Source organism: Trichoplusia ni, chromosome 13 (genome assembly GCF_003590095.1).
Source record: "Trichoplusia ni isolate ovarian cell line Hi5 chromosome 13, tn1, whole genome shotgun sequence".
Lineage (NCBI taxonomy): Eukaryota > Metazoa > Arthropoda > Insecta > Lepidoptera > Noctuidae > Trichoplusia > Trichoplusia ni.
In genome coordinates, this window is record NC_039490.1 from 2,470,396 (window position 1) to 2,492,084 (window position 21,689).

General features: G+C 34.1%; 4 protein-coding genes across 4 annotated transcripts; 2 read left to right on the top strand and 2 right to left on the bottom strand.

Annotated features, from left to right (window-relative positions):
- Nucleotides 1–844: 844 nt before the first annotated feature.
- Nucleotides 845–2,528, bottom strand: LOC113500129 (AN1-type zinc finger protein 1-like). The gene is made up of 3 exons (XM_026880811.1): nucleotides 2,060–2,528; nucleotides 1,768–1,870; nucleotides 845–1,392 (listed from the first exon to the last, which is right to left on the bottom strand). Exons 1-3 carry the CDS (start codon nucleotides 2,341–2,343, stop codon nucleotides 868–870), a joined length of 912 nt encoding a protein of 303 aa, XP_026736612.1. The 5' UTR covers nucleotides 2,344–2,528; the 3' UTR covers nucleotides 845–867.
- Nucleotides 2,529–3,882: 1,354 nt separating this feature from the next.
- LOC113500024 (malate synthase-like) lies at nucleotides 3,883–8,730 on the top strand. The gene is made up of 7 exons (XM_026880669.1): nucleotides 3,883–4,325; nucleotides 4,870–5,128; nucleotides 5,276–5,603; nucleotides 5,680–5,854; nucleotides 6,297–6,405; nucleotides 7,908–8,162; nucleotides 8,476–8,730. Exons 1-7 carry the CDS (start codon nucleotides 4,075–4,077, stop codon nucleotides 8,725–8,727), a joined length of 1,629 nt encoding a protein of 542 aa, XP_026736470.1. The 5' UTR covers nucleotides 3,883–4,074; the 3' UTR covers nucleotides 8,728–8,730.
- Nucleotides 8,731–9,992: 1,262 nt separating this feature from the next.
- LOC113500045 (AN1-type zinc finger protein 2A) lies at nucleotides 9,993–14,929 on the bottom strand. Its single transcript, XM_026880705.1, has 6 exons — nucleotides 14,601–14,929; nucleotides 14,261–14,303; nucleotides 13,543–13,729; nucleotides 12,948–13,102; nucleotides 12,189–12,294; nucleotides 9,993–11,763 (listed from the first exon to the last, which is right to left on the bottom strand). The coding sequence occupies exons 1-6, from the start codon at nucleotides 14,653–14,655 to the stop codon at nucleotides 11,611–11,613; spliced, it is 699 nt and encodes a 232-aa protein (XP_026736506.1). The 5' UTR covers nucleotides 14,656–14,929; the 3' UTR covers nucleotides 9,993–11,610.
- A 1,121-nt stretch (nucleotides 14,930–16,050) lies between these two features.
- Nucleotides 16,051–21,444, top strand: LOC113499842 (probable pyruvate dehydrogenase E1 component subunit alpha, mitochondrial). The gene is made up of 8 exons (XM_026880409.1): nucleotides 16,051–16,287; nucleotides 16,922–16,996; nucleotides 17,885–18,053; nucleotides 18,367–18,590; nucleotides 19,064–19,235; nucleotides 19,476–19,625; nucleotides 20,107–20,282; nucleotides 20,408–21,444. The coding sequence occupies exons 1-8, from the start codon at nucleotides 16,174–16,176 to the stop codon at nucleotides 20,588–20,590; spliced, it is 1,263 nt and encodes a 420-aa protein (XP_026736210.1). The 5' UTR covers nucleotides 16,051–16,173; the 3' UTR covers nucleotides 20,591–21,444.
- The last annotated feature ends 245 nt before the right edge of the window (nucleotides 21,445–21,689 follow it).

Here is a 21,689-nt window from a genome sequence, read left to right on the forward strand (position 1 = left end):
AATATAAATAAATAATAAAGATCTATAAAGTGGGCCATGGAAATGAAATAAATAAAATAAATGTTCAATATGTATTGAAAAATAAATCCTTTCCTTTTATTTCCCAAAAAAAATGGTGTTTGGATTCATAAATAAGATATTTTTCGATTGCCATGATGACGTATGATTTTTTAAGTTAAATCTACCGATAAAAGTTCTTCTTTTTATTTTATACAGTATTTTATTTACTTATATAACAAAGTATTTTTACAATCACACCACTAAATGAAAACACAAAGCAGGAAAGTTTCATTAAAATTGTGAAGATGCCTATTTGTCAAATATAATTATTTTGATAAACTTATAATATATTAATATATACACTACTGGGTTAAGCTTGCCTTTTGGACGCACTTTTAATATTATTTTAAGTATCAGTACAATACAAAACAACAAAAATAATCTATATTCTATATATAAAATTGAAAAATTTCTTTGCGTTGAATAAAACATTCATCGAGGAAGGTTTTAGGCTATAAACCATCACCCTGCGACTAATAGGAACGAAGATACAATAGAAAATGTGGAAAGAAACTGGGCAGATATAAATCATAACTTATATCTTCTAAACTACGCGGGCGAAGTCGCGGGCAACAGCTAGTTTATTATATCTTTTTAATAAATATTAGCTGTCCCAGCAAATGTGTAAATGAGTTTTAGGGAATAAAAATGAGGGTATGAACAAAACAACTTACCTGCTTCTCACAATTGGTCAGAAAGCCGTTTCAGAGGATTTCAGTTTAGTACACTCGAGAATTTTTCGTGACGGAGTTTAAATTTTCAGCAGTACAAAAAAAAGAAAAACTTCATACATAAATGATTTATTGATTAGATTAGAAACAACTGAGCATGTTCATCTAAGTCATTTAGTACATTGCTATCTATATACTCTACAACAAGCTTATCTCCTTCAGTAAGAACCTCAGTCTTCAGCAGTTCAGATATTTCAACATCCATCTTTAAAGGACTTATACAATAGTTATCCAATTGTCTAAAAAGCCTCAGCTTCACAGGACTAACTCTGTTGTTATCATTCTTTATATTACATGAGTCACAGATACTGTCTATTGCTCTGCCTAACCTCCATTTTGAGCAAATAAATACTGCTATTGTGTCTTTTATGTCTGGGTCCAATGCCACTGTTTCAATTTTTGTAATACTATCCTCTTCTTTTACTATTCTAATAGGTTTTGGTTTCATGTCCACTGGCTTTTTGATGGAGAAGAATACCCTCAGCAGTGGGGAGACAGATTTAGGTCCAACTGCTTTTGATTTTATTCTCATAAGATGCACCTTTGAGGCAGTTTGAACCTTTTTTGAGGATTGTAGAGCCTTGCGGATGTTTTCTGTGATCTGTAAAATTAGTATGAGAAAAGATGTGAGAGTTATTGATATTGATTCACAATTAAAAAAAATACAAATTTGGACTGGAAGGTAAGCATCTCTTTAACATAAAAACAATACAAAGTCAATTTTTAGCTCCTGTATTCAAGGAGTAGGACAATCTTTAACAAAGTTGAAATAAAACATTTATTAGATGCAGGAAGATTTATGTATAACTTTATAGGTCTGTCATATTTGTATTATTATATCACTGAGATCATTTATGTACATGTATTTTTAGGATATACATTCAATCAATTCAGCCGCTCAAAGTTCACTGCTGGACATAAACATATGATAATTCATTTGCATTGGCTGCAGAAAATAACATTGAATAAGTTTTACCTTCTCTTGAAGATGTTTATTGGCCTCGTGATACATTCTCCTTGGTGCCTCAAACTGCTCTATTTTTGCAGCCATTGTTTCATCATCTATTTCAGGGCAGGAACTACAAAAAAATATATTTATGCTTTAAATTACAATGAACTTAAATTCTGTATTCCATTATGTAACTTTAAATTTGTATTCTTAACTTCTTAACAAGCGCATGATGCGTTTTCTATCACACTATCTATCTATCTCGATCATTATAAATAAAAAGTAGTAAAAATGAAATCGGTATATTGAAGACACTTACGGGTGAAACCTGTGTTCAACACAATAGTGTTTGTTACATTTCGAACATAACATTTCCGGCAGATCTCCTTTTTTACACCCTTTTTCTGAGCACCTGAATATTTGGCCATCATGTTTAAGATTAACTTCTTTTGGTTCTGGCGCCAACTTACACTCTCCAGAGAGACTGTGCTCGTTATAATGCTGTCGACAAAAAACTTTCCCACATTTACACTGTATTGGTAAAAAGTCGATTTGGTTACAGTCTTGATATTGACAGTGTCCGCCTAATGTAGGAAACTCCATCTTTTGTAGTATTTAGACAGTAAGATGATAAATCTATTTATGATTTAACGAGAATATAGACTTAAATAATTTATAAATACAAAAATAACTTTTATATCGCACATATTAGGTAAATTTGGTTCTATATTTTGATTGCATATATTGTCACTGTCAATGTCATTCGCGTGATTCAACAACTTCGATGTACATTCGCGAGTTGACACTTGACCGGGGCTTAAAAGTCATGGACCCTTCCTGACTGCAGTATTAGATAGAATCTATTTCGAATAATTTATTATGAATCTATAAATTCTAGGAAGAAGTAAAAACCGATCATATTTATAACCCCGACCACTACTGAAAGTAATTATTAATTGCAACCAGCTCTACTTAAATCATTCCTTAAGAAAAACACCTCCGGTAAAATCGCTTTTCTGCATCAAAATGTTTCCCTGCAGGGTGAAGATACATGTGTAATGAATTTATAATTATTTAACATGTTTTTAATAAATTTGTTATGTTAAATTATATTTATTTATTAAAAAAAAGTATTAGTTTGTTAAAAGAGGCAGAATGTCATTATTTCGTTAGTCTATGATGTTCGGTCGAGAAAAATGTGACTGGGCGGGAATTTTGAATAGAGAAGAAGAAGAAAGGCATTCTGATCGGACATCTCGTGGAAGGAGATAAAAAGTTGTAATTTATGAATGTGAATAATATAACTGTTATATTTTCAAGTAAGCAGTTTTAATAATTTCCCGAATAGTAACACGAATATTGAGAGAATTCATTACACATGGATGTTGATAGCAATGCTAACTGTGAGCTAAAGTGGGCACGTAGCAAGTGGATGTTGAAAAAGAAAATACTTACATAAAACTTGAAACCACTTCCCAAATAATTTCAGAACTTTAACTTATTAAAACAATTTTGAAGTTTTGTTGAGGGTCATGGAAATTTAATGATTTATAAAAAAAAGCATTCACATTAGGCAGGAGGGGTAAACATTTTTCTTTTATGTAAATTATAATTTTATTATAATTCTACTATTATTTTATATAGAGTTTAATTTTAAGTTTTATGTTTAAATTGTTGATCTCATAATAAGTTATAAATTAGGCTATTTCACATTTTGTTAAATAATTAATAAGATGTAGGAATAAACGACATTGTCTCCTCGGAGGGTAGCCTGGTGATCTGTAACACAGGTCTTACCTATCACAGACACCAGTGTCTATTTTAGTACACAAAATAAGTATTGTAACATTGTGTGATAATGAGAAATAAACATTTTTTTTATTATTATATATTACTATGTAAATAACTATACACTAATTTTCTTGCACTAGTTTTTTATGAAAAGTACGGGTATGATTTATCTTAGGGTAAAGAAATTAATAAATAAGTACGTCATATTTTGCATAGATATTTATCTTAAATAATTTTTTATGGTTTCAACAAGAGAATTAATCGAAGACCGGCTCCACATTATGATGTTTCATTCCTCAAAAACGCAACACTCAAAGCGATAATATGGAAAATGGATAGAAACGTCAGAAACTTGTCAAACTTGAGACTTGAGACTGAGACAAAAACTTGTTGATAAAGAAATTGATAAGAGAAACAAATACCAAGCCGGTTCACGATGTTGACGATGTACGAGATCAGTCGTATCGTTTTATTGAGATAATAAAGACAGCAACGTCGAGTATCTCACATAGTTTTTTAAATATTCTATAACATAGTAAAACAATGAGCAAAGTTATTTTTTTACAATCGGCACCGCCAAAATTTGAAGATATTCAGAAAACAATATTTAACGATGAGGCTGTTGATTTTTTATATCGTTTGCATAAGGAGTTTGATGTGAAAATAGAGCAGCTTTTTAAAGAAAGGTTACGGCGAACAGTATCAATACAGGCACTTTCGACTTTGAACTTCAAACAGTCTTCGGAAAGGAGTGATAAGACTTGGAAAGTGGCTCCTTTGCCGTCGAGATTGCAGTAAGTCTCGCATATAAATTTACTGTCTACAATCATCTAATTGTGCTCTAATCTATATTCTATATCAGCTTTATTGCAGCATATATTAAAGTCATAAATAAATTTATATTGTTTCATATACTTATTGCAGAGTTGATCAACCAGCCCTTTATTTAGCTATAACAGTGGTTGATTGAATTATATAATGTTGATACAAAATTGAATATTAATTAAATAGGAACAACTGATAGCTGTTAACCTTAAAATATACTAGAAAGTGTAATTTTATAATATACAATTTCTTTTCTGTTTTATAGGATTAATGATTGAAGACCATTATTAAAAATCTTTATTTTTCAACAATGTATATATAAGTTCTATTTCAAAAACATTGCATTATGGCAAATGATATTTTATTGTACAAAAGCTTAGTTATCTTCCTTGTTATGTGAGACAGAGACGGCAATATTTTGTAGCTATTTGCTGAAGGCCCAAGTAAGATTGGACCATCAGCAAAGAGCACTATTCTCAAAGTCCTCGTTCAAACATCAAAAATTCATTATAGGAACCGCCACTTAGACCTCGGAGATGTTTCTGCATCAAACACAGCTCACTTTGTGTCTGCTCTTAATGAGGATGTCCAAGGCATACAAGTGGACTTTGATGATGGCCACTGTCCTACATGGAAGAACCAGTTGCAAGCATACTACAATATAAAGCTGGCTGTCAATGGGAAACTTCCTGGGACACCACTGACTATCACAACTTGTCCAGTATTGATGCTGCGACCAAGAGCATGGAATATGATAGAACATAACATTTTGGTAATTGCATTAATTAAATTATTCTGACACAATACATATGCTTATAATAATATATTGAATGTAATTTTAATCCTAATACTTGCTGTTAATTGAATGATCTTGAAAACTATTAATAGTAATAAATAAGAATTTCTTTTTATATTTTAGATCAATGGCAAAGAAGCAATCGGTCCATTAGTTGATTTTTCGGTCTTAATGTACCACAATGCGAAAAAACTCTTTGAAGCGAACAGCGGTCCTTATTTCTACTTGTCTAAGTTAGAAGGAGCATCTGAAGCAAAATTGTGGAATGAGATATTTGTCTGGACACAAAATGAACTTGGCCTTCCACAAGGCACAATAAAAGCATGTGTTTTAATTGAAAATATTATATCTAGTTTTGAACTAGACGAAATTTTATATGCCCTGAAGGATCACTCCTTGGGCCTTAACTGCGGAATATGGGATTACTGCGCTTCAATCATTTCCAAGTTTGGTAAATATTTATGTTGAAAAAAACATTTTTTTCTTAATTTTTTTATTTCTTCATAATATAATATTCTATGCTTCAGGTGATCGTGAAGAGTTTCTGCTACCAGATAGAAACAAGTACGTGAACATGGACCGTCATTTCCTGAACAGTTATCTGAGGCTTGTGGTTAGCACATGCCACGCTAGAGGCGCGCCAGCCACTGGTGGCATGGCGGCTTCCATGCTCAAACCTGGCTCCGATGGTACTGATAGAGAGTAAGATTTTTTTTATGTTACTGGCTTGTTACCCTTGCCGCTGGGCTGGTTCCTAGTGGCGGCGAACAGAGAGAATTATTAATAGAAGAATTATTTATGGGAGTCCTTTTCCAAGCAGTGGACCACAGTAGACTTTATAAAAAAACTACTGGGCAAAGACCTCCCGCTTTTTCTTCCAAACTTCTTTATCATGAATCTTTTGCAAAATCTGGCGTCTTGTATATTTGACAAGATTGTCCAATAACATCCCATATTTATACCTTCGCTGGGGACGACTCTGCCAACGATATCCTTCTCAATAAATAATTAGAAACTGTTTTCTCTGTTAAAAATATTTTTTTTCTGCGCAATACATTCATCCATTCCAGCCGGTCCAGCTTTTTCTTTGAATCAGTTCACCTCTACCAGCGGGCCATTTACAAAAAAACACGTCTATTTTCAGGTCTAAAGCAATAATAACCAAGATACTGACTGCGAAAACGAAAGAAATAGAAAATGGCGTGGATGGATTTATGGTATACGATTCGAGAGTAGTGCCATATGTTAACGAGGTTCGTAAAAAAATTAGGCACGGTCAACAACAAAAGACGGTAGATTATAAAAAAGACAACACAATTTAATTCATTGAGTCGTACTTTTACTTCATATTAAGCAACAAGACAGGCTTTACAAGTAAAGGTACAAGTATTGGTACTTTATAAATCTGCTTGGTCCGGAATTTTGTTGCTGACTATTCTTACTACATTCATAGTCATTCCCTTCATCAATCTGATGCCTTGTTATTGGCAAAACAAAAAGTAAGCTGAAGCTCTAACAGTAAATAATTTTCCACGACTCTGCGTGTCAGCGCTAAATAACTAGTAGATAATCAGTCATAGTCAGTCAAAAATCTGTTAAGAAACACATTCACCTAAACTTGTGTCCAAATTCTTATCTATAGATAAGAATTTGGACAGCACTTGCCATGAGGTTAGACTGTGGTTACTCCATTATTTGCGACCTCCATTCCTTCCAAATGATTTCCTATCTACACTGTGGTGTAGAAAACGCTGATATCTGATCAGAGAAGTAAGATATTTGTCTTGTAAGTTAGTAATATATTATAAGGCTGATCTTTTGCCATGCAGATATAAACTGGTCAACATCTCTTAATAACTAAATAAGGAAGTTAAGACTTTCAGAAACCAGAGATTATTTAAGAATCAATTAAATGGACAAAAAATATATTAATTCAAGCAGACCGTGGTAATCGCTCGATTCAGGAAATGGCGGTAAATTGATTATTTACTGAAAGCAATAGATTAATGGAAGGTTTCAGACTTTTTAGTCGAATGAGTATTTATTTTATTGCAGTTTAAGATAGGAAAATTATATGATTCCAAGTATGTCATTATTATTTGTTGCACACTCATGTAAATGATTTTAACTTAATTCTTTATATTGTTGCTCATAAGCTCATTGAAAGTAAATAAGCATGTGTTGCTCAGTTTTCTGCACATTAAAAATACCCAGGGCCGGATCTAGGGGCCCAGTGGCCCCGAGGCAACAAAGGAGAAAGGTGGGTCCCCCTAGGTTCAAGTTATTTTCATTCAGTGAAAAATTTATCGAGCTTTTTTTTAGATGCCTACTTTGGTGGTGGGCCCCTGGTCATAGTGGGGTGCCTTATGGATAATACGGCACTGCAAATACCTACTTTAGACTAGCTAGATCTAAAACCTTGGTGCGGAATTAATTGCTATACGTTTCACGGAAAAACGATGTCTGATACTACCTGATTTATTCTCTAAAAAGGTGGGAGATTTCCCCGTCTACCCTCAGTTAAAGACAGTACGGTAAAGCGGGGTGGAAAGAAACAGAGTTTTTATCAAAATTTGAACGTTTAACAAGCAAAAATAAAAAGATTATATGAAATTCTCAAACTGTTAATAAAATAATTGTGTTTAAGCATTTTCTTGTTAGCAAACGCATGTAACCGCCTAAAAACACTATTTTCTATTCGCCCCTTGAAAGTCTCTTCACCCCGTCTTACGGTATATTTGTATTTCTGTTGTAGCTCTGGAAGAAAAGCGGTGCGACACCAAATCAGATATCAAGACAATTCGATGTGAACATAACAGCAGAGGACTTGTTGTCTATCCCACGCGACGGAGTAACGGTACAAGGCCTGAAGCACAATGTAGCTATATCCATCCTCTTTATTTACTACTGGTTAGCGGGCATCGGGCATTTCTTTTATAGCGGCAATGTTGAAGACTCCGCGACAGCCGAGATATCTAGATACCAGATCTGGCAGTGGATTCGTTTTTCCGTAAGTTTTCATAGCACGAAGACTTTAACGTCTTTATGATTTCTATCGGCAATACTCTTTAGTTTAGAAAATAGCAAGCTAACTACGATTAAAGCTCCATATTAATAGTATACCTTAAAATGCTTTGCTTACGAATTTAATTAGAAAAATGACAGAGACATGTGATTATGAATTATTAAATTCCGCAAAATGACTCTTTACTCACGATCAATAACAGTCTGGCAACAAAAAATCTGATACATAGAACGAGTTTTCTTTTGTATCTTTAATTCAAAAAATAATAATACTAAATTAATAATAATAATGTTTCTAGCCACCATTAGAAGATGACCCTAAGCAACACGTGACACAGAAGCTAGTTGAAAAGGCTGCATCAGGCTTCGCTGCGCATGCGCATAAGAACCTTTGTCGTTCGAACGCAGAACGAAAGAGGCTGACAGCAGCTAGGTACATGAGCATGGAATTGTTCCTGACCAGGAACCCACCAGAGTTCATCACAAGCTACCTGAATGATAACCACAAGTTCAGAACTCTGCATAATAAAGCTCTTCTTAGCAATCTATAGAAATCGAATATACTTTCTTAAACGACTGGGCCCCAATTCTGCTATTTACAATGGCCGATGAATTAATGGAAATTTGATTAAATTGGTACTATTTGTCCTATTCTAAGCATTTTTCAAACGCAATGACTGGAAAATCAGTAAATACAATGAATTTCTAATTTGTGTTGCCAAAATGCTTAAGAGAAAAGGAATAATTTCAAATTTAATCCAATTGACATTCTTTCATCGGCCGTTGTAGATAGCAGAATCGGGGCCCTGAATTCAAGACTCCGTTAAGACTCATGCCGTCTCTCTAATTATAAGGTAAACGTGCAACAGAGACAACATATAAGATTATATTAAATATTTCTTCTGTGGGCGAACCAACCAAACGTGTTTCTGATAATCTTCTTGAAGCTAATGGGTAATTTAAAAATAAGGGATGATTAGTAATTCAATTTTATTAAACTCGTACGACCCTTCAAGAGGCAACGCAATACAAACGAGGTCTCATCATATAAACGAAATGGTTATTGTGTTACAGTTAATATTATTACACCTAAGGATACCTTTTTTTTAAGATTCTTCAAATCACACAGCTCGACTCGACCAATACTAAAAAGTTTGTTTATTTTTAATTATTATAATGCTTATGTGCTTTCCTATCAAAATATGTGAGGTGCGGGTCTTTATTCTCATATATAGACATTATTTACATGTACCTACATGGTGTTTTGTTTCGTTAGCATTACTATTAAATAAGTTCCACCATGTCAAATTCTTATATTTATTCAAAATATTGGATATATTTTTAAAGCAATGTACCAAAGGTCCTAGGCACTTGTGCTTTTTTTTCTTATTCTTTATACCAAAAGAATATTAGTACCAAATTAATAAGAATAATAATTAATTTGTATAGGACTCATTTAAAGGAAATTATATTAATAAAAAATAATTACCTAATTTTAATTATAATAATATATATATGAGGGATCAATAAAAACATTCATATGGTAAGTAGGTATCTAAATTTAAAGTATATTTTTACACTAAATTTTCCTGTTCTCTGTGATATTGTTGATGCAATATTTTTATGCATGTTCATTGTTATTAATAAACGAAATGTTATTTAAAAAATGTTTTTCTTTCATGTACTAAAAATGTGTACCGTTTATTTATTATTATGGCCACTATATATATTTTTTTATAATAAAAAGGTACATCAAGATTTTTTTCGTTACCTAATGCGATAGTTTTACAAGACAGAACAAATAAAACAGCTTACATACATGTATATTATTTATTTTCTTAACATTTATCTCAAAAATATTGAATATATTAAACTTAATATTCGACTTAATAATAGCAGAACACTGTACAAGCAAATTTATGAAATTTGTTGATGAGTTTATAGTAGTTGTGTGCGTAGATACATGAGCTTGAAATATACAATTAACAATATTTTAAATCATGCCGAGATAATTGTTTCTTGTCATTTGGTCAACGATTCATTACTAGTTAATTTCTACATATTTAGCTTTACACAAACCCTAAAGATGTAATAAAGCTATCTTGTCAAGGTATGGAAAAAAACTCAAATTAAAAAAAGTATATGGTTATCAAATCTAGAACACAATAATCTTTAAGGCGTATTATTATACCATGAGTCAAACGAACGTCATTTTATGGATATTGAAATAAAATATTTGATGCTATGTAGCCTAAGCAAGTTACCCAAGGAAGGTTTTGCCTTGCTACACCATTTTCAATAGGTTTTCAGGCATGAAACTCGTACGCCAGCCCAAGAATGATAAGATAGTTTACTTTCAACAAAGCTTTATAATTAAGATGCAAGTTACAAATACACAAATAATTTAAGTTAGAAATTCACAAAATGTCTTTTATAGTGCTTTAATAAACATTTAATAAGAGTGACTGGACATCAACACTTGTGTCGTTAATTTGTAAAATATGATTGAATTAAATTCAATAGTGTCAGTCATTTTGCATGAAGCTAATATCGAAAACCTATCTCATGAGGAAACTGTATTATTCAATATACTTTCCATAATATTTTAACAGTATTCAAATACGAATCTGGTTCAATGAAGTAACAGTGACCGAAAAAGTTAATAAGCAATTGATTACAAACCGATTATCCATAAATATATTTTCTTTTAGCTTTATATACCGAACTTGTTGATACCAATAACTGTTAATTAACGGAAACAGAACAAATAATAGTTTTTTTTATTCCATTAAACACGCGTTATCATATTATTTCAGGTTAACGAGATATGTTTGTAAATATCTTGAAACCTAAAATTGGCATGACAACGCAATAAATTGGTATTAAACGCAATCCGTGTATTAATTACTTATAATATTATGTTATAACAATAATAAGTCTCATTATTTCTAATTTATGCTGTTCCATTCAAAATTTTCCTCAATTGAAAAGACGTCCAATGTATATGTATGTTGGAATATTTCATCAAAGGTTGATAATTTTTTCAAAATATTCATCATCGAACGAAATCAAGATCTATGCTGTAAAAAATACTTGTCAAGTTGTCAGTATAACTGCACATAAGAAGTGACATCGGACCGAGTTATTTGGATGTTACTTAATTAGCAACAAAATTAATTTACATGTAATAACAAGTTTACACTCAATCTGCCGAAAGATAACAATTTTAAGGTGTACATAAGGATATTTACTTTTCAGGAGTCATTGAAATGTTCAACACATTATAGATTTCTAGACTAGACGGTCTAGGTTTCTATAGAACCAATATTCAGTAACCGCGTTTTCGTCCGTTAGGCGAAAGTAACCGTAAGTGAGGTGCCCCGCGGTGTCGTGCGTCAAGCAAGGTATATATAAGATTGTTTTCCAAATCGTTGCTATGACAACGAACATCTGGAGTTGGGTTCACCGCCGACGCGCTGCCGCGAGAGGGCGCGCCCGAATGGGTTGTCTCGGGACGCGTTTTGTAGGCTACCATTTTGATCTTGGAGGGAAAGGGCTAGCGCGTGCGCGAGCGCTTCGTCCTCAGTCTGCAACGAAAAATATATTTTATTTATTAAAAGAATATAATATGCCACAACTTTCACACAACACCATCTAGTCTCAAACTAAGCTTATATTTATGAGTACTAGGCAACTGATAAACATACCTATATGTTTCTTTATTACTCTTATTCTATATTTCAGACACAACAAACGATTGTGCTCAACACATAAAATTTGTCCTGGGTGGGAATCGAACCCACGACCTCCGTCCTCTATAGCACTCAGGGTCACCAACCACTAGACCAACAGGCTAGGCTGATTGTGTTTCTTTTACCTCATACTATTCATAAAAACCAAAACAACAATCCAAGAACTAAAAAACCAAAAAATAAGTCACTGTCTCTATTGATTTCTAAACAAGATTATTTTTAACAAGCTAGTTAAAAAGAAAACAAACAAGATTACTAACCATGTTTCCTTGTACTTCTGAGAATGTGGACACGGGTGCCGCTACCGGAGTACGGTTTTGATTCGCTCTACTCTCAGCTGCTTTTAGTCTTAACATAGCGGCGTTTCTGTAAAACAAGAATGGTTGCAATAATGCTTTGTGCTGCAATACCTGCAATGCATATCAGGGGTTTGAGGCATCGCATGTTACAATCCCTACTAATATTATAATTGCGAAAGTAACTCTGTCTGTCAGACAGACGTCTGTCTGTTACGCTTTTACGTCTAAACCACTGAACTGATTTTAATGAAATTTGGTACAGAGATAGAGTTGACCTTGAGAAAGAACATAGGATAGTTTTTATTGCGGACTTTCAAAGAGTTCTCTTGGAAACGCGATATAACCGACCTCGATGCGGGTGAAGCCGCGGGCGAAAAGCTAGTGATAGATAACGCTATTTAACCTGGCAATGCAATGGACGGCAAGGCAATGCTTTTAGCCTCTCTAGGACAGATGCAACTGTAAATTCGCATGTAAGCATGGTTAATGAAAATTGTGTGCAACTAGCTACAGCACTGTTGTTGCATTTGTTTCAAGTCAAACTGACGACATTAGTGTTAATATCAAAATAATAAGTTTGACTGCCTTTACCATACCAAAATTAGACTCTTTAAGGATAGCAGAGTCCCACTATTATAATTTACTTAATGAGCTAGAAGACCAAGTTCATCTGGACGAATATAGGCAGAACCCGTATCAATGATATAATTCAATACATACGCTGCGGCACGTTTCTTGGCAGCCAGTTTTCCATCACAAGCATGATCACTTGCATGCCGATGTCGAAGGCAGAAGTTGAGTGCACATTCACCGCAAACTAGTGGCACCATTTCTTTCGTCTTACATCCTTTGAAGGAACACCGGTTTGTAAACACCTGAAACAAGTTAACAATAATATTTATAATACATAGTACTTACTAGCTTTAGCATACACCTCTGCAATATGGGGATGTTGTTTCATGATTAATATATTTTTTTTCTTTAAAATACTGTGAATTAAGTTATCTGTTATGTCACTTTATGTATGATTTTGTCTCAGTGCTTAATGCTGAACTTTACAGTAGTTAATGTTTGTTAATTTTTATTCTTCAGATTAAGGCAAAATATTATTAGTAGTGTTTTTCAATTATCTTCCTGATGGCCCGATTGAAGAAAATATTACCCAATAATTCATTAAGCAATAAGTAACATTTTTCAAGTCTTTACTGAGGTAAGCACTTATGCATTCCTCGTGAAAAATTCACCTCGCACACTAATGAATGTAATCATTTGGTATGGTAACATTAATTGCTCTATGTGTGTTGTGTAGACGTACCTTTTTCCGTCGCTCCCTGGCGGGGTCGGATGTGCATTGGTTGTCGATGTGCGCGCCCACCGCCACGTCGGGCGGCTCCCCGCGCCGGCCCGGAACCGCCGCGCCGCACAGCGGGCAGTCCGGCACCTGCACGTCACGCGTGTTGGGCTCGGGGCAGTCATGCTTTGCATATGCAAAGTGGTCAGAACTAGAATAATTATTATTTTAAGAAGTTAGTTAATATCAACCTTGGTAGACATGGTTTAGGAATAAAACAGTCTGGAAATAAAAGAACTATATATTCCTACTACTTTTTTTTTACGATACCAGCACAATAGTTCTGTAGCTAGTAAAATTTTAATAAAATGCCACTGCCGCATTGTTTATAAATTAAGTATAGCTTGAGCCATCCATATCCTGCCCTTCTATATAACAGGGCATAGTAGTGTATGGCCTTCCTGCAGTTGACAATATATTTTAATTGAAGCAAGCCGATATAACAGTGATGGTATTTTTAAATAACTTTCATAACTTAACTTTTTATCTGTTTGATATTAAGAGAGGATAATATGTGTCCTATATAATTTGATATTTATTTTCTTAAAAACAAATTTGGTTAAGTACATTTAAATGTACTGTTAACAATTTAATGAATAAGTCTTAGGGATATTAAATGCAAGGTTGCATTCCACAGTTTGAAACAAGTACAAATACAAAATTTGACCTCAAAATCACTTACCAGAACACTTCTTTACAAGCTCCACATTTGTAGGGCAGGAAATCTGTAAAAAAGGCAACATTTTATTACTTATTCTATGACTCATCTTCAGCCAAATAAGCTTTACCTTTTGAAAGGAAACCCGGAAACATGTAATATATAAAACTAGCATGCTATTCATTTCATAACGAGAAAGGTGACTGTCAAAATGAACTTTGTTTCGATTATTTATACCTTTTAAAAACAGTACAACGTATACGGGTCAATTCGGATGCTTTTGTTTTTACTTTTGGTGAGAGTACCGTTTTTTTTAAATTAATAACATAAACTACGAAAGAATATTTGTTTAGATAATACTTACCTAATTTATTACAGGATTTATAAGAACAATTCTTTCCAATGTGTGGGAATTCCATTGTACTATTTAATAAAAAAATTAGTTTATTTTAATTGTGGTGTACCTCCAGCGTAACAGAATAGTGATGACGACAAATACTTGTTAACACTTATATACACTTTATGTTGCAAAATAATTACGTTCCTGTCTTTGTTTATTCGTCATCAACTACGATGAATCTGCGTTGTCAGTAAAATGATGAAACGACATTTTCGTTTGTTATCGAGCATTTACAAAACTTCGGTACCTTTCTAGCACATTCTTTATACTTGAATGATTAGCTTTTGCTGAAATTTTGATAAAAAATATAAAAAATGGTCAGTGTATATTAAGAAATTATACTTTACTTTGATACCATGTAAATTTTCATTTCGAACAAACTATAATATTATACCATAACAAAACTTATTTTCTGATTTTATATCCAACTTCACAAAAATTTCGTTAATGTCAATTTTGGGAATGGCAGGTCTAACTGACATTCAAAGTAAAGGTGTTACCAGAAGAATTAATAATATTAAAATAATAAAAATCTGGGCCTCATTTTTTGAGCTGGTATAGATCCTGTTGAAATTTCAATATCGTATGGTAAAAGACTGGATCCAAAGTAATTCATAGTTCATGAAGGAAAAAATAACGAAACGATACCAACATACAATAGCTCTGTAGCTAGTAAAATTTTAATTAAAAATGCCAGTACCGCTTGTTAATAAATAAACTATAATACTTGGGCCATCCATATATCTGTCCTTCTATAGAGCATAGTAGTATAATATGGCCTCTGCTAAATGCCACATTACATGTTAGATTAAAGTTGCCAACAAGCAATTTTCATGTTCGACATGTCTCCCCGGTTCTCTTCGCATGAAATTATCCAGTTATAAAATGATAAAAATTTTGAGAAAAATCCCTGCCTTGCACATATTTAATTTATATTTCCATATCTATACGAACATAAGAAGCTAATACAATTTAATGTTACAAAGAGGAAAGGTTGCTTTTTTGTGTTTGTAACGAATAAGCTATAAAATTCCTGAACCGAAAAAAAAAACCACTTTAAGCTACATTATAAAAGGACAAGCTATTTACCATCACGCTATGAGCCCATCTGAGCCATGAAAATGAGAAATGTAACTAAATCGGGCTGAAATGATCCCTTTTGGAAAATAAAGCTGAATCAACGGTTAAAGTAACTTTTTATTATGTGTGTACCTACTTATAAAAATGAATGTCGATTGTGGAAAAAGCAGCTAACGTTTAACGTAGTTCAACGTATTTTATACACAATCATACAATTATATTTTAGCTAATCCACCTCTTGAGATTTTTTATGAGAATTTAAACATCTGAAAGCCTATTATTATATCTTGCTGTAAAAGGAGGTTAAGCTTTAAATCATTGTAACATAAAAGTGATTAAAGAAAAACTGAAATGTCAATGTTTAACCGTCATCTCCCTCCAGTGTGACGTTGGGTCGGCCCATATTTTTGAATTTTGTACACTAAATTAATATTAAGTAGATCTTAACAAGGCTCCCATGATAAATTGGATGTTACAAATCAAAAAACTGGACCTAATTGCACAATTGATTTTAGAAATGAGTAAAATAATCCCATCTGCCGCAAAATTGTTGGCCAGTAGAGCGGTTACGGTTTGTAGTATTTTTCCCTTTTAGTTTGCTAAAGTTGTCGAAGAGTTGTCGTCTGATCCCCTGTAATAGGGAACGGATAAACAGTCTATTGCGTTTGGGGTGCGGTTGGCAAATTACGTCCTTGATGATTTCCATTAAGAGCAACGTAAAGTGGCCAAGCGTCTCCAGAGCGAGTCGATCTTTGATTGCACGGATAGCCGAGTGGTTGAGGTCACCGCACCAAATCCAATGAGCGCGACGTGTCGCGGGTTCAATCCCCGCGTAGGACTAGCATTTGTGTGATCCAAGAATACGTGTTCTGAGTTTGGGTGTCTTTTTACATGTGAATTGTATGTTTTTAAAACTTCCCGCGACACAAGGATTAAATTCCTTGCTGCGGGAGTCGTTTAAAAAAAAACATCTTTGATCAGGAGATAGATATTCCGGGTGGATTTTTCTCCGTATTCAAATAATTATTAATGATCGGGTTGTTTTTTACTTATTTTAAGAATCCAAAACCAATTTGAGTACGCATTCTAAAAACGCTTTTGCATATACATCTGCAGCGTTTTAACTATCATACGGTAACTGTGCATATTTAAATACATTGGAGATGTTTGCAATATTCATATACTTGTGTGAAATTAAATTACAGAAAGCAGGCATTCTTGCTCCTGTGGCACCTAAAATCAGATACAGTACGAAAAATGAAGCTAGCATTGAAATCAAGGTAAATCGAATTGATTTTTTTGCGTTAATTATTTAGTTAGACGAAACTTTACTGTTAGGTAGAAAGGGGAAAATCTGGACCATTGGTATAATATATGTTTCTTTAATATACCTACTCACGTGTTTTTTTCGAGCATTTTTTTTCTATTTTCACCATATTTTTAAATCAATGAACTTATTCTGACAGAATTTCAGAACCTATAAAATACTTTTTTTTTCATCATTTATGGTAAAATTGTATAAATGGCAATTTAGCGGTTAGCTAGGAAAGAGAATCCGAAAAGTATGTTTAACAGCTACAGTTAAATACAAGCAACTAGCCTAGAACAAATCTAGAAAGATTAGACAAGCATTAAAAATGCGAAAAGCCACAGAAGAAGCCATCCAAAATTGGATTTTAAAAATCAATCAAACAGATTTATATCCTATCATAAAAAAAAACGTCGAAGCAACCTTGCTTGGCCCTAGGGGCAATAGAGGTTTGTTATTATAGCTTACTGTTTCTCCCATAGACCCCTTGGCCAACCTCATCCTAATATAGAAAAACGGTATAATAAACCTTCAAATCCAAAAATTCGAACTAATATTATTTCTGCAAATTTTAACTCTGTTAATACGTTTTTCGGCCAAGTGAAACGTCGGAATAAGGAAAAGATTCCACTAGTTAAATACGCTGGTAGAACGTTATCAATTTGCTGAAATAAAAGCAAGCAAAACGGAAATGACAGTTTACACGAAATGATTATATTCGGTCAAACGCTTTTCGACCTTAAAAAGTATCGATCAGAAATTTCTCCTGGTAAAAAGCAGAAGTGGCAGGACAATACTCGCTCCCATATTTTGGATGCTTACGTATTGGTTTTATGAGGAATAATCTTCTTTCCACTAGCCCTACAAACTTCACAAATTGGATAAAGGTCCCCCGACATCATCGACTATCACACATAAAGAAGCACTCGCTTTGTATGAAAAGTTAGTTGTGCTCCGAAGACTAGAAACAGCTGCCAGTAACATGTATAAGGCAAAGGTCATCCAAGGATTTTGTCATTTATATCTAGGTAAGGTCATTACTTGTTTAAATAAATTATTAGCCCCATGTCTTTTTTAACCCCGACGCAAAAATGGTGGCCCTAAAACTTGTATGTGCCATAGTTATCGTATCAGCTGATCTGGTTTTTAATTTTCATTTAATTCTGAGTTACGGTTTCAAAATTCGATTTAAGATTGCCACCGACACAAAATGGCGGATTATGTTTTTGTTACGATTCTCTTTAAATTTGAGTAGGTAACTAAAGGAAGACACTGACTAGTAGAATATGCTAAGCGTGCCGGTGTTTTTAAATTTAAATCAATTGTACCTAAATAACGCAGGTGAAGAGGCAGTCGCCGTCGGCATATGTTCGGTTATGCGCCCGATAGACACCGTGTGTGGCGCGTATCGATGCCACGGCTGGACTCACCTCATGGGCGCCAGCGAGCTGGGCGTGCTGGCTGAGCTCGCAGGCCGCAAGTCCGGCTGCGGCCGCGGTAAAGGAGGCTCCATGCATATGTACACACCAAGACTCTTCGGAGGCAACGGTATCGTCGGCGCTACGGTCAGTTCATTTAAAGTCTTTAACAAATTAAAAGTTCCCTTCTTTTCATACTTTTTAGTTCAGTAGATAAGGCATGGTCATGTTAAAAGCAATACTCTAAAACTTAGGTTATTAACTTATGATAAAAAGTAAAAAATAATCTGAAGAAACGAATTAATTAATTTGTTTTGGCAAAATATTGAGAGTCGATTCCACTATTATCGAATACCTAAGTAAAGACAATGGTTGACTCTTTGGAAGACTTTACAATTTCATTTTACTTCCTAATCTTGTAGGGTTTTATATATCAATAGCCCAAATTATTTTCATTTCGAACAAAAAAATATACAATTTGAAACGCATCTGCTGGATTATAAAAAAATGTATAAGTAGCTAAGAAAGCTACTAGCCACTGCTTAGCGCCTGCACGTCAATGTAGTGGGTGGAATTATAACGAAGGCTTCCTTAATAAAAGTTACTTTATTTTCTAATAGGGCCCATTAGGCGCTGGTATTGCTTTTGCTCACAAATACAAGGGCACCGGTGGCGTTAACTTCGCGCTATACGGGGACGGATCCGCCAACCAGGGTCAGGTGCACGAAGCCTTCAATATGGCTAAGCTTTGGGTCTTACCCTGTATTTTCCTCTGCGAAAACAATGGATACGGTGAGGAAATAACCTAATCCTATCTAACCTAACCCCATCCCCAGGCGCCTTTTTTATAAAATCAACTCTTCGGTGCAAAAAAAGATCATCAAATCTTTACGACTTTAGTTTTCTTTCGTTTAAAATATTGTTATTGAATGTTTTGTTCCATACTTATTTACATTTTGGAATACTATATACATCGATAAGTATAGATATGTTTGTGTGTGAAAATTGTATATTTAAGGTTGTTTTTCTAAGGTCTGGGAACTGCGGCAAAAAGATCGTCAGCGTCCACGGAGTACTATGCCCGCGGTGATTATATCCCCGGCATCAAAGCCGACGGCATGGACGTAGTAGCCACCAGGGAAGTCACGAAGTTTGCGATTGATTGGTGCGCCAGTGGAAAAGGTACCTACTAATGATTTTGTCAGGTGGCTTTAATACCTTGGCTGCCTGAGGCCTACGAAAGATTGATCCCTTAGACGCATCTCTAGTCACACTTTTAAGTCCAGATTAAAGACTCCTGTTGGGTCCAAAACCAGGCGATCCTTAGGTTGTCTCATTCCACCAGCAGCAAGATCAGGGGACTTAGACAAAATAACAAAGTGAGTAAAAAAGACAAAGTAACAAAGTAGTAAGGACAGGATTAATTTATGAGATTTTTTTTAGCAGTCACAGTACTAGGGGTAGGGGTGCTTTGTGCTTGTTTTTTTTCCGTAATTATTTCTAATCGTCGTAAGGTTGTCTGTAAAAGATCGCTCTTGGCGATAAGACCGCCCATTGTTTACCATGTAACTATTTATTTATAACCAATCCTGTACTTATGTGGTGTGCAATAAAGAATATTCTATCTATCTAATATTATTAATCATCATTTTATGGTACCCAGGTCCTATAGTAGTGGAGTTTGACACCTACCGCTACACAGGACACTCGATGTCTGATCCGGGCACGTCGTACCGCTCGCGCGAGGAGGTTGCGGAAGTGCGAGCTAAGCGAGACCCTATCACCAGCTTCAAGGAGAAGCTTCTTAAGGCCCAGCTCGCTACTGCCGAACAACTGAAGGTCAGTGCTTATTCTATTAAAATCAGAAAATTTTTAAAGATTTATTTCTTTCATTGAATTGTCCCAACTATTGGTTGCCAATGCTTTTTGTTCTGAATAAATACTTACATAAAGGTTATTTTTAGGCAATCGATTCTAAAGTAAAGAAGTCAATCGATGCAGCCACTAAGCAAGCGAAAGCAGACGCCGTTATTGGTCCCGAGGAGCTTACGGCTGACATCTATTACTCGTGCCTTGAGAAGGAAATCCGGGGTACTCACCCCGGAGCGCCGCGTGCGCACCTGGCACTTTCAAAGCGCGCATCGTAAAACTCAGATAATTAAGTCTGTTATCCCATAAACATACTCCAAGAAATAGGTAAAATGTAATTTTTTTGAGAAATTTACGTTTGGTATGTTGTCACTTGTATTTTGTTAATTTATTAGTATTTCGTTTTGAACATGTTTGAGTTCAGTGTAAGGTAATGAGGCCGCCCAACTTAATATTTAAAATTATTCAGTCTATCTTTAACAGTAAATCTTAAGTTAATTTTTTTGGATGGATCACACTGTTTTGTCGTTTGTGTTTATACAAACGACAAAATGTACTGTTGACTAAAGGAGTATCCACACCGCAGTTATTTTTTGCCGAGCAACAGAATTCTTGATCAAGAACATTAGGTAATATTTTTCAACTTTCGCGACTGCTCGTTACTTTTTGTTAAATGATCACTTTCATACCTCCAATAACATAAAAGTAGCAATTAGTAACCAGTTAGTTGCACAGCTTATGTTCAGGAGCTTCTATAGGTGAGGGACTTAATCTCTTGCTCAAAAATTACATAGAACATAAAAGATAAAGAACTGATTATTGTGTATCTCTTTAATAAGTTTAAAAGACGGCGTTCGTCGTGGATGAGTTATGATGAGGAGTGCACAAATACTCAGTTACATTAAAATGAAGTTATATAGGATTGACCGACGATTTTAAAAATGTAAACGTGACTTTATCTAATAATAACTTCATGTACTTACTAAGAAATTTAACAAATAGCTTTTTTTCAATTGAATGTTGCTCCTCATTAAGTGGCTGTGATGTGATTGATGCATCTTCATCAATTTAGATTCTGTGATTTAAGAGCAATGTGAATATGGTACCCAATAAAAGTTTGAAAATTCAAAAAGGTGATATTTTGATTAACTGTTTTTCGTTACGTTTCTGCTGCTGTATTGAATTTTGTGTAAGTAAATATGTTTAAAAAAAACATTTCACCGAAAAAAAAGAGTTGCAAAAGTTAGTGACAAAACTACATAGGTATGTATAAACAAAATAGGACCTTGGAATAATTAAGTATTATTGAGAAAAAAGTAGCTTATGCTTAAGATATATTTTGAAAACTTACTAAACACCAATATGACCTTTCCTTTT